This window comes from Pagrus major, chromosome 17 (assembly GCF_040436345.1).
Source record: "Pagrus major chromosome 17, Pma_NU_1.0".
In the NCBI taxonomy this organism is placed as follows: domain Eukaryota; kingdom Metazoa; phylum Chordata; class Actinopteri; order Spariformes; family Sparidae; genus Pagrus; species Pagrus major.
In genome coordinates this window covers 15,705,705-15,718,818 of record NC_133231.1, presented here as the reverse complement: position 1 = coordinate 15,718,818, position 13,114 = coordinate 15,705,705, and the positions used below count along the sequence as shown (strand labels likewise).

Below are 13,114 nucleotides of genomic sequence, written 5' to 3'. Positions count from 1 at the left end.
GAACACTTTATTGTTGTAAACAGATGACGATAGCTGTTTTGTAATAAAACATTTGCAAACATATCCACTCAATTTGGATGTTGCACTCAAACAGTATAGGGCGGCATAATTACTTTAACATGCAGAGGTTCATCTGTCAAAACAGACAATATAAAATCTGTACTCAACACTGCAAGATTATCCAGATACAAAGAGCTCTGAGAGTTTGTTTATACGTTCCTACCATTTCTGCAAAACTTATACCCAGAACATGCTTCTCTATGCTCAGAATATTACCTATATTGTTCATTTAATGAAATTCATTAAACATTAACATTGGACAGAGTGAGAGAATTTCAGATTCAGAAAATTGCTCCACTCAAGCTGCAGGCTACTGGACAGAAATGTCTTGAGAAATATCTGAATTACATCCTCAAAGTAGTGAGGGTGATGATTTTTACCCATTTAATAAAATATATACAAAAAACAGTTATTTATTTATAAATAAATAACTGTTTTTTTGTTGCCTCAGAATGAGTCCTTTACAAGGGTGCTTCATGTTGCTGCAATTTTTCAACAGTAGTGCAGAATGGACAAAAGAAACTGACTCTAGAGGGGCCTTATTCCACATTATAAGTGTATGAGGGGGTGAGGCGAGAGGTGTTCAGTTGGTTGCAATCTGCAACCTCACCACACTGGCACTAAATCCTACACACTGGACCTTTAAATAAGGCTTGAGGGAGGCTTGGTTTTCAGAAGAGGCCTTAAGGGATCCTATAGTTTGTAGCTATGCAACATTATTTTCAGTTTCTATTTCAAGCTTTTTTGTGATTAAGTAAAAAACATCCTCTGCTGTTTGGTAGTGACGTTGTGTCCTAACCCATCACCATAAAAAACGCAACTTTACATTTCAGTATGTACAATTGTCAATTTTATGTTGTGTGAATGCAGTGCTTATGGTCTAGTTAGGTTCAGGCATAAAACACTTATAACAGGTTCAGGCATATAACACACAGGGTTAGGGAAAGATTATGTTGTAGCCTACTCAGCTCTGTCCTCGCTGACATGGATGGAATATGTCCCGACATCTTGTCTAAAATATCCAGTGGTTTAGTGTTGAAAAGGCATCCCGAACAGATGTCTCTCGCTAAGCAGTCTACTTGCCCAGCTGTAATGTCCACATCAGCTCATATACATATTATGTGAACATGATGTGACCATATTGTAGAAATGTTTATTATGCAAATCAAAGATACAAATTTGAATGTGTGTGGTTTGCATGAACATAAAATGTCAACATTTTATCCTGGCAACTAGGCTGCTTGTCGACAGGTGAAACAAATAACAAGAGGTGAAATATTTCATATCTTACAACAATGTAAAGCCTCAGACAGGCAGCAAAGTTCATAATAATTAACTGCATGTTATCTGCCCTCTCACCCCACTGCTATAAAAGGCTCCCAAAACAAAAGCAGTCACATTTCATTAGTCACAGGGTTTAATGCCTCACTGCATCTGAAAAATGGGGACCTAAAAAGGCAGTGTCCATTTTTAAATTGGATGCCTCAAACATTCTTCATTTTTTCCCTCATTTCACTGTAAAACTATCAGTATTGTATCAGTAAGTATCAGTAAGCTACATATTCACACACACACACACACACACACACACACACACACACACACACACACACACACACACACACACATATTATACTAAATCATAAATGTTTAATGTTCACAGCTACAGCAACAATGTTCAGCATTGATTGAATTAATCACTGATGAGTTTTTTGTTCTATAACTCATTGTAAGCTGTTTATCTGTGATGAGTCATATGTTTGAGCTTCAGGTAGATAAACTGACAGAGAGACCTTCCTCTGAACTGACCCTCATTCATGTTCAACTCTCACTAAAACAATGAACCTTTGTCCTCTCTGTGCTCCCTAACAGAGGATGCAGTGAGAGCAGCTCACAGGCCAGTGCTGCAGATACTGTACGGCCAAAGGGAGTCTGCTAATAAATACTTCAAACTTAGCTATATTCATTTGTTTTGAAAACCAGTTAATTAACGTTTGCATACACTTTACACCTTGTAAGTTTGGATTTGTATCAGCATGAGAGCAGATCCATGCTTCATCTTCTTTATGATTCCTTTATGTTTGAGGAAAAATGTCCTGTTATCCTTCTCAATCCTGTTTTTTCTATTTTTTTCCAAGCATTAAGCTTAACATTCAATCATGCTGTACAATTCCCTGTTTTTTCTTTACTTGCTGCCAGAGAAGTGACACCGTTCTGGCCGACCAGGAGGTATTAACGGGTAATAAAGGAGGCAGGATATGACTAATCTGTCTGATGGATGTTTATACAAAATTTGTTATCTTAATGAGAAAATCTCAGGAGCAATGAGCAAATAATTTCTTGTTTGGCTTATTATGAAACATCTAATCCACAGTGTCATATAACTGTTTTTGACCTTGGTGTTCCCACTAAATCTTTATCATCAGCTCTTACATAAAGAACCTCTTAAGTACAACTTATACAATCACTCTCAGCCTGGGGATTGAATCATTTCACTCTGTTGCCTGATAGCATTTTCATTATTTGATTTACTTTTCCTGAGGTGTATTCAAAGAGCCAAAGTAAAGTCGGTTCAACAAGCCGTACTCTCTGTTTGATAGAGAACCAGCACACAATGCTCTCAGCTGAAACTAGCTTAAACAAACAGTGACGGGAAAAGCAAACAGTCAGAGAAAATCAGTGGAAAACACTTCAGGGGAAAAGTCATGTTTTCTATGGTGTGATTAACTGGGAAAATTACAAATGTCAGTTGTTAGGTATTAAAATGTGGTTTGAATAACAGGTATAGTATTTTTTGTCATCTATTATCTCAGACAGTTTCCTGCAGCTTATATTTATTAATATCTCATACAACAATCCATTTCTGTACCAAAGATATGAATAATTGTCTTAACATTTCAGTGACTGAAGGCACTTCGTATTTTACATGGCACCACTCTGAACAATGAGGTTTCCATTTGGCAATAAACACATAATCATACAAACATCAACACACGCACATAATATGTAACGGTTACATTGCATACCTTATATGAAATTATCTGCTTTGTACATATCTAACACATAACATTACGGTATAAAAATAGCACATACACTAATATTTAAGACAACAATAGTTTATGACACTTGTATAGTAGCATCTTTAAGGTTTGTTTACTGGCATCAGGAAACTTTCACTTTGGTAGAACATTCTCAATTTTCAGCACAAGAACTTCAATACGGATTAACGTACTGTCCGTATTGTTAGGTAGTAACAGTGTTCACATTTATCGGTTTTCTCCCCGTCAATTCAACTAAAACTAAAGACTAAAAAACCCACTTTACAGGATCCATAAAGGTGATGTGGATCCATATAAAAAACAAACTGATTACACTCAATGATTAAAGTAATGTGGTACAAGAAACTAGAGGATGAATAATAATTCAGAAACCTGCTCTTTAGGTAATGCAGGTTTACAGAAACAGTAAATGTATTAAAGCGACATTATGTGGAAATTGGCATTTTGCGTGATTTGGCACCCCCCACAGCTTCTCATTGCAACACCACTGCTGATGGCGGTTGATGTCCCTTCAGATTTTCACTGTTGATCCTCTTTTCAGTTGCTGATCAATCGGCCACGAAAAAGGCAAAGGAATAAAAGATCAAAAACAAATGTTGATTCCACTTTAGAGATTATTGATACCCAGTGTAGTGTAATTAGTACACCAAGGACAGCTGAACTGATAATCTAACAAACATTCGACTGAAAATGATCTACCAAAATGAAATTTCACTTTAAGGCTTCATCACATTTGCAGACATAAAGAGAAAAGTGACAAAAAATACTTCATTTTCTTCTGTTTGAAAGCTGAAGTGACATTTCTTCATATATTTTACACTCATCAAGTGAAATCTAAACATATAGTGCAAGTACCCTGATGGAGTTCCAATAAAGTTGCTTCTAGAGAGCCAAGTAACATTGAAAACAGCATTAACACCTTGATATTTTGTGTAACAAAACCTCTCTGGTTTTCTCAAGTGCGTGGAGATCATCACTAGAGTGCACTTGCATCAAGTTTAGGAGTTTGGGTACGCAGAGGCTCGAAAGATATCGAGACAGTTCACTGTGATGAGGGCGCCAGTCAGCTGTCTCCACTGCTTGGTGGCAGGGTTTTTCATTTTGTCCAGGACCAGGTGCAGATCCTGGATCATGTCCCTGTAGCTGTCTCCATGACGCAGACTCCAGGAGTACAGGAAGTCATAGGCAGGTTTCCACATCGACTGAAACAGAGCGGGAAATATGGAATAAAATGCAAATCATATTCACTAGATGTTGGAAACTCCATGACATCAGTATTATCTACTGCATTTAATTCAGAACATTGCTGCCAAGCTTTTAGCTAGGACAAGAAAAATACTTATTATTTTATCTAACCTAACCTGGCTCCTCGCAACCTTTAGGATTGTTTTAAAAGTCCTATTACTTGTTTACAAGGTTCTTAATAGCTACATTACCAGCTCTTTGTTATATAAAGCTCCCTTATAGTCCTTCACAGCCTCTTATAGTATGATGCTGATAATGATGATGATGATGATGATTATTATCATTATTATTATTGTTGTTGTTGTTATCATCAGTGTTGTAAAAAAATACCCAAAAGAGTAAAAGTAAACAATTATCCAATCTGATACTTATACTTTTTCTTTGTTTTGTTTTTAATCTGATGGCCGATAAAATCATTAATCTAAAAAATGTGCTACTTTGATTCTGATCAGCATGCAATGTGCAAAGTAACTAGTAACAATACTCAAATAAAGTACAAATACCTAAAATTGTACTGAAGTACAGTGCATGAGTAAATGTACTTACAGTAGTTAGATTTCATCACTGATTAGTATTATTATATCCATTACTTGCTATGTAATGTGTTAAACTGACCTGGGGACCGACTTCTCCACTCTTCCCTCTGTGCGGAGCCTCATATCCTGCTATCTGAGCACTGGAGAGTTTTCCCATCTTCTCTGCAAGCTCCCTCCATCGCATTCCCAGCTCGACAGCAGTGGACAGAATGACTGTGTTCTGTATCAGCTGCGCCACAAGACTCACAGAGTCCATCTTCAACAGACCCTAAGTACAGAGATACACATCACGGAAGATCAGAAAACCATGGACAACGCAGGGAATCAAAGCATGCAGTGAAACTGGGTTGCGTACTTACCACCATGAGCTCATGCAGAAACTTTTTCCTGGTCTTCTCGGCGTGGCAGTCTTCCTTCAGCTTTTCCAGCACACTGGCCACTTTATCAGCCTCAGTTTCGGCGTACCTCCGTGTGATGGTGTCCAGCGACAACTTCTTGTACTCTAAAGCATCGGCGAAAGCTCTCCAGCTGGTTATGTGCTCAGTGACCAGTGTCTGGATGGCGGAGTACATGTAAGTAAGCTTCTTGAAGGGCAGCGTCATGTTGTCCAGGAGGACCTCTGTGGTGATGTGAATGCCAGTGAAGTCAATCACTTGGTCTCTGGTTATGAGCTTGATGTTTTTGCAGTGAACCAAACCGGTCCTGCCTCGGAGGAATCCAATATACCACTCCTTCACTTTTGAGTTACCCACTGACCTCACAGTGTCTCTGGAGAGGAGAGCCACAGTGTCCCCCTTGAAATACTCCAGAAGGTAGTCTACTCGTGGCTGACGCAGAACTGACTTCAGGGCTACACCGTACCACTGTAGGTTCACAGGTCTGTCTGTGAATTTGGGGAAATCTGGAACACTTTCCTCAGGAATAGGTGCGGCTCTTGCCATTTCAATCCGCTTTTCTACCTGCCTTGACACTCGCTTTTCAGATCTGATGGGTGCCGTGGGAGGGGAAGGCACGTGGAAATGTGCAACAGTTGCAGCGTTTGATTCGTTCACTTGTAGGTCTAATTTAAAAGGAGTCATTTCCGCATTACTAGCACAAGATAACGCAACTGGCAGATGCAAAACTGTCCCTATTTTGAGCTGACTTTGTCTCACTTCTTTCAGTTTGTCCTCAGGTTTGATTTTAAACACAGAGTCTGTGAGGCTAATGGCAACATTAAAGTTGTTCACTTTCTCTGGTTTAAAGCTGTGTTTCCCCCAAAGCTGCAGCAAAAGTAGAGGCTGGTTTTTGTTTCCTCTGCAGATGACTGAAAACGGAAGCTTCGGTGGAACATCCTCGTGACAGCAAACCACTATTACAACCTTGAATGATGGATGGATGTACCTGGGGCCATAAACTGCCACTGTGATTTGACGTTCAAGGTAATCCCATACTGATGTAGCAGGGGGCTGGATTGCAGACGCCTCCGCGACTGCAACCACATAAAAATGTGTCTTCAGATCCTGAAGCTTCATCTGCATCATGTTCTTGTGAATGTAACAGTCGTTCACTTTAACATAAGGTCCCCCTCTTTTGTTAGACACCAGCCCCACCACAGTAGTCATCACCTGACTCAACGGGTCGCTCTTCACCTTTCCAGACAGCTTAATGTCCAGAGAGATACTCTCCTTTGTGCTGATGTTGCCGAGGACCACCTCCACAAGTGGACTAATGGTTGTCACATAGTTGTTATTGAGTCCAGGAGGAGGGTCCAGCATCGCCTTCAGTGTAAATTCCTGGACCTCTCCCGGAGGAACATGGCCCTCTGGGATATGGATGCATATTTCTGATTCTGGTAACTGTACCGAGCCTCCAGCGTGGCCGATCCTGGAGATGACCTGAAAGTCTGTAGCCTGGGTCTGAGCCCACCCTGGACTCTGGCTCATCAGATTTAAGTCCAGGCATGAGCGGGTTAGCTGCCTGTGGCTCAGCCACGCCATCTTATAGGCCTCTCTGTCGTTCTTTAGCCACTCAAAATCTGGGTTCAGCACCGGCCCAGGTGGCCTGAAGCTGTCCTCCCGTTTTGGCACTTTTCTCTCCAGATCGCCCAGAATGTCTGAAGCACTTCTCCATCTCCCTGATCTGTTGCTAACTTTGTGTTTGTTTTCCAAAAAGTTCCCCACATTGCCTTCATCGGAAGACGAACTACTGCCGTCATCATTGTTTGCGTCCAAATGCTTTTTATCGTCTTGTTTTGAGTTTGCTGTGTCGGAAATGTGTTTGTCTGTGCTGCTGTGTACAATGTCATCTAAGAAAGGATTTGATCCTGACAGTTTGTTCCAAAAGGGGTTTTTTGACTGAACTGAAAGTGAGACTTCTGGCTGTAAAAGCAGTCCCTCTGGGTTCTGTGTTGTCCGTGTCCCAAATATACCTGTGAAAATATCAAAGTTTGGTTAGGACGTCTGTTAATAGTATGAGTTTATGCTTCAAAATGAGGATTTTACCGTTGAGGTTGTCACTGGCTGAAACACTGTCATCCAGATCAATCAGTGTCCCCTCAGATCTACTCCGCATCAGACTCCCAACACGACGGAAAGATGTTGTTCTTCTAGCTGCCATGTTCTCATCTGTAAAGATAAAAACAATGTAGTTTGATATTGTTATACTATATAGTCCTTGTACCTGAAAACTTTTACTTGTCTAAAAAGCTCTATTCCTTTATTCATACCTAACATTATTCTCAGGCTGGGCGATATGGCCTTAGAATAATATTGCAAAATGTGTAGGCTATATCACGATGCATGATATATTGTTATATTGCCCAGCACTACATTATTCCTTAATTGATGCATGGCTCCTGAAGTAAAACAGAATGACTACATAATATACTTAACTTCCATGGGCTCAGTAATATATCAATATCATATCATTATCATGATATGAGACTATATATTGTGTTTGATTTTGGATGTCGTAGTGTTGTCATTTCCTTGTTTTGAGGGCTGCATTAGTAAAGTGATGTCATTTTCTGAACTTACCAGACTGTTCTACTTGTTCGAATACTTTACCCTCACCCACTTAGTTATTATATCCACATTAATGACGATTATCAAAAATCTGATTGTGTTGACACTTTGTCAAAGTACCAACTGTCATCCCTACAATATTGTTGCATCATCGATAACAAGGTAATTGGTCAAAAATATTGTGATATTTGATTTTATGCTTTTGAGGAGCTTTCAGAATAGCGAGATATATATCCTGTATCGAGTTATAGTCTAAAATATTGCAATAATATTTTTAGACCATATTTCCCAGCCCTGGTTGCAGCCCAGAACTTATCAATAAGCAGACTTAGATTTTGAAATGCTGTGACACATGTCAACAACAGCTACCTCCACAATAAAAGGCATGTGAGTGAAGTTATTGTTGTGTCTCAACTATGTTTCTCTCAGCACCGTGAGCCTGAGGGCTTTCCGCAGGGCTTCCTGTGTCTGACAGAAACTGTTCCAAAAGAGGGAATAAAGACTGAACTCTTGTGTCTGTCACTTGTTTGTGTAAAGGGACTCTACCCATTCATGACTTGTCACAGTGAGTCAGTCATCAATAATGTGGTTTCTTACACCAGTGCACAAAAACAGGTTGGTCTTGTCAAGCCTATGACACAGTAGCCGGTTCTCTCAGGGCTTGAAAAAGAGCAATACCACTGTACTACTGACAGTAAACATGTCTATAATACTACAAGACAGGCTCATTTCATTCACACTGTGCTGTGATTTCTATTGTAGAGCAACCTTTCTTGCTTTATAAACTGTTCTGATCACAATCTTGTGTATGTTTGGTTCATTTTGTCACATTGAATCAGCTGAAAGTATTCTCAAACATTTACTAATAATCCAACCACCCAGCAGCACAGATTCAGAGCTCCAGCTTCCCTAACCACAGCCACACTGACAGCCACCAGCCTCTCAACAGGTGTGTACACTCTGTAGTTACATATTAATAAAGCACTTCCTATTTATGAAAATCAGAGAAGAGCAAAAACCATCAAACACGAGAAAAAGAGAGCAAAGTTTGATCTCACCGTCGTCATGAGATGGTTGTAGTTTTTCTTCAGCGCGTTGGCAGAAAAAGAGGCCAGTCCACTATCATTTACACTCCTCTTGCAGGGCGTATCTGTGAAAGTCGGCCTCCTCAAGTTACAGCAGCTCTGTTTGCTCTCAGGCACCACGGAGCATTTTGGGACTGGGAGTTTAAAATAATGCAGGAGCACCGGAGGAGGAGTGGCCTCTCGTGGGGTTGGCCACTACAATACCCAGCGTGCACCTGTGTGTTTACGCACGCGACTTGTAACACCTGAAACTGAGCGATACCTGCGGTTTCGACAGGAGTGTGAGGTTAGAGATAAGAAAAGGGCTGCAAAAACATGCTAGCGCTCAGGCTGAAGGTTAGTTATTCGACGAGGAAACATACAAGAAGCCCCTCAGTTAGCATTTAGCTTGAAATTAAGATACAACTATTTACATTGATAAAGCTTATACAGTCCAAACAGCAGTGGGAGGGCTGGGAACAAAAGCAGGTGCTATTAAAAGTTTTATTGTATATTAATAAGCCAGAAATAACAACTCTTCTTCTTCGTCGTCGTCTTCTTCTTCTTCTTCTTCTTCTTCTTCTTCTTCTTCTTCCCCTCCTCCTTTCAGTAGCTTAACAGGTTTTTATTGATTTAACTGTCATTGTCACTGTTGTTGTTGAGTGACTGTAATCCCAAAATGAGTTTAGAGGTTAATCTCATCATGTTATCTCACTGAACAGGTAGCACACATCCACGGTGATGAAAGCCTGAATAGATCATAAACTGAGACTTCCTTCTCATTTAATCTTTATATAAGTAATATACAGAGAGACTATTATGTTTAATATTTGCATGTTGAGGTCTATAAAAGAAAAGTTATGACCTCAGCTTGTTTGAGAAGTGAACTGTTTGTTCTGCAGCTGACGAACATCTATGTTAAAGTTGAAATGCTCGATCAGACCTCTGGTGATCTTTGGGTAAAGGCCCTGGCATCCAAAGGCAGCACGTTCTCCAGGAATGCAACTAAGCACTCTTGAGTAGATTATGAATTTTCATGTAACAAATATGGTCAGTGACTGCTGCAGTGGTCTGGACTGAAGCATGACTAATTAACCTCCACCAACACAAGGTAAAAGTGTTTTATAATTCTGCATAACAACCGTTGATTGTTGAAAATGTGAGCAGTTTTGTTTTGAAGCTAAATGTCATGATAATGGTGGCGTCACCTACTTATCATGATATGAAACAAAACAGGCAAAATCTGCATACCTCCCACACTCCACCAGACACACAGTTTCACACAGTCGCAGTAATTAAATTATCAGCACTGAGTCAGATTATTACGTGTCAAGAAACAAAAGACACATAGGTGAGTAAATTCTGCTCTCTTGTGGCTGTTTTGAGAATATCAATGGGATTTTTTCTTTTTAATGTATTTTTACTTTCAACAAATCTCATGAAAAGACAAAACCATCTACTGCCTCTGTATCCAAAGCCTCGTATAGCTTATTTCTCTGCGACTCACAGTTGCATTGTTCTCCAAAAACAAAAAATACATATATGTTGTGCTTTACTCCTGTCTGAACAGCGTTTCCTAAAAACTACAGCCGGCAGCTGTTTAAGGAAATCACTGAGCCTGTTTTAAAAGTAGATTGGAGAAGTCAAAGAGTGTTGAAAGACACATTGTGGTGCTGTTTTTTTTTTTTTTTTACATTTATAAGTTTAGAATAATTACAGACTCCTTTTACAAAATAGACTTTTTTCATTAAAGTCATTTTGACATGTCACGCCAGCAAAGCACAGGTGTAAGTAAGAAAAGTAATGATGGACAAATTCCATTCAGCTGCTTCAGTTTCACTGTCACACTGTCATAAGCCATCGTTAATGTAATGTAGTAACACCTGTGCTTTTCATACTCTGACAGGTCAAAATGTCTGCTGTGAAAAGGGCCTGTCACTCATGGTAAGATGTGTTTTGTAAGGTACAATTCAATGAAAATGTTCTAGTAAATGTTCATATTCTTTGTGTTAGATCCATTGGCAGGCCCATACTGGAAATTAAGATTAACTGTAATTCTTTAAGCTTTTTACAACCACAGACATCGTTTATTTCAGTCTAAAGAGAGACACTACAGATGAAAACATAATTTTTCATGCACTGGTCAATTTTGAGATTTTGGGATATGTTGCTTCCATGTCTTCTTCCAGACTAGTGGAAAGAAAACATCCAACATGCACAATTATGTGTTTAATCTAGTTCAGATTTCTGTTCTGGACATTTATGCAAATTAAAGCATGTTACATTAGTGTTTTTCAGCCATGTCCCTGGTGGCCCCCCTGCCCTGCACGTTCTAGATGTTTCCCTGCTCCAACACACCTGATTCAAATGATCAGCTCGTCATCAAGATCTGATAACAACCCATTCATTTGAATCAGGTGTGTTGGGAAACTTCTAAAACATGCAGTGCAGGGGGCCACCAGGAACAGGATTGATAACACTACGTTAGATAATGCCTCATTTTTATATTCAAACATAACATTTTAAAAAACTTTATAAACAATAATTATCTTAACACGATGATCAACTGGGGAAGTTTCATGGTGATATCTATTTGTTAGAAGTTTTAGTGTTTTTTCTTAAAAGAACCGCTTTTTCTTGATACAGTTAAAAGATGGCTGAATTTTTTGTGGAACACTTTATGATATGTGTTCACATTTGTCTTTTTTTGCAGCAAACTAGATATGAAGTTCATTTTGTGTGTTTGTTCAGGTGAAATGACTTTGTGAGTCACAACTGTGGAATTCCTCGGACGTTTCACGCTCAGGAGCAGACGTCAACAAACCCTGCTAATTGCAATTTGCATAGAAGCAGCTTCATAAATGCATTTAGGCGTTTTAGGAGTTGAAGGAGAACTGCTTTACAAAGCCATTTTGATAATGGATAATAATGGCATGCATCGTCATCGAGTTAAAAATAAGATATATTGGATTTATAAAACTCATTGGCTCCAATCTAGAAATGGTGCCTGAAACTTACATGTTTGTGCCACTTGGTGGAGCCATTTCTCTACCTTTTTTATACCATTTGGTCAGACCTCAGTGGTTTTTACTCTAAATCCACTGAGTTCAAAAGTTTCTTCGGTTTTTAGATTTGCACCAATACAACAAGTAAGAAACTTTCCTCATACACTAAAGCCAAAGCAATGATTCAGAATTTTAGACTTTGTTAAACTTGGTTTACAGTATACTAACTATGACAACTATAAAATGTGCACAAGACTGCACTGAGCTGCGTGTAAGATCTTTGATGGCCAAAATAAAGTCTACTTCTTTCTTCTTATGGAGCCGTAACATCAGTGTTACTTTGCCAACTAAAGATTATTTTCATTCTTGATTCGTCTGATGATTGTTTTCACAATCAATCGATCACTGAATCCATAAAACACCAGAAAGGAATTGAAAAAGGTCTATCCCCAGAGTTGATGTCTTGTCAAACCAAAAATCCAAAACCAAAGATATTCAATTAAAGCAGTAAACACTCATATCTGAACAGCTGGAACCATCAAATTCTGCCACTAATTGAGTGACTAAACATTTGTCGCAGCTCTCATTGTGATATTTGATGCCACAGATCTTCAGTACATATTGCAGTATCCATTGGTATGGCAATGATAGGAAAGCTTTGGTAAACCTGTTTTTGAAGGTTTATACATATGGCTATAGATGATGCTGGCTCAGGCCTTACCTGCTGCAGGAACCTTCATCCTGACTGGAGCAGTCTGTCACTTTGTTGTTAAAAATGATTGGGGTTGGTTTCATAAGGAAACTGGCTGCATTTAATGGGATCATGTCATTTAATCTCAACTCACTTTAAGGATTTTAAGGGGGATCACCCTGATATGTTTGTCTCTCTTCCACTGACGGTGTCCCCTCAGAAGTTTGCTTGATCCTGTAGTGTACTGACATTTATTTTATCGACACAGACATTAAATCTGGAGAACCAGCAGAGCTTCTCTCAGCGAGGTTCTGTCTGTAGGTATTCCACTCAGTGATCAGACAGGTGAAACACCACCTGTGACGTGACTGAATCTAAATTGCATTGTATAAGGGCACCCCTTGTCAGTGTTGCAGCAATTACTGTTAATTATTTTGACTAACCTCTTA

The 13,114-nt window shown here is 39.3% G+C and overlaps 1 protein-coding gene across 1 annotated transcript; it reads right to left on the bottom strand.

Moving 5' to 3' along the window:
• Positions 1–2,877: 2,877 nt before the first annotated feature.
• On the bottom strand, positions 2,878–9,061 carry macc1 (MET transcriptional regulator MACC1). The gene is made up of 5 exons (XM_073485218.1): positions 8,964–9,061; positions 7,384–7,506; positions 5,260–7,310; positions 4,980–5,168; positions 2,878–4,321 (listed from the first exon to the last, which is right to left on the bottom strand). The coding sequence occupies exons 2-5, from the start codon at positions 7,496–7,498 to the stop codon at positions 4,118–4,120; spliced, it is 2,559 nt and encodes an 852-aa protein (XP_073341319.1). The 5' UTR covers positions 7,499–7,506; positions 8,964–9,061; the 3' UTR covers positions 2,878–4,117.
• Between the last annotated feature and the right edge of the window lie 4,053 nt (positions 9,062–13,114).

Coding starts and splice junctions, on each gene's coding strand:
- macc1 (XM_073485218.1), bottom strand. CDS start 7,498: ATGGCAGCTAGAAGAACAACATCTTTCCGTCGTGTTGGGAGTCTGATG. Junction 5,169..5,259: donor TTCTGCATGAGCTCATGGTG/GTAAGTACGCAA, acceptor CTCTGTACTTAG/GGTCTGTTGAAGATGGACTC. Junction 4,322..4,979: donor GTGGAGAAGTCGGTCCCCAG/GTCAGTTTAACA, acceptor GCTCTGTTTCAG/TCGATGTGGAAACCTGCCTA.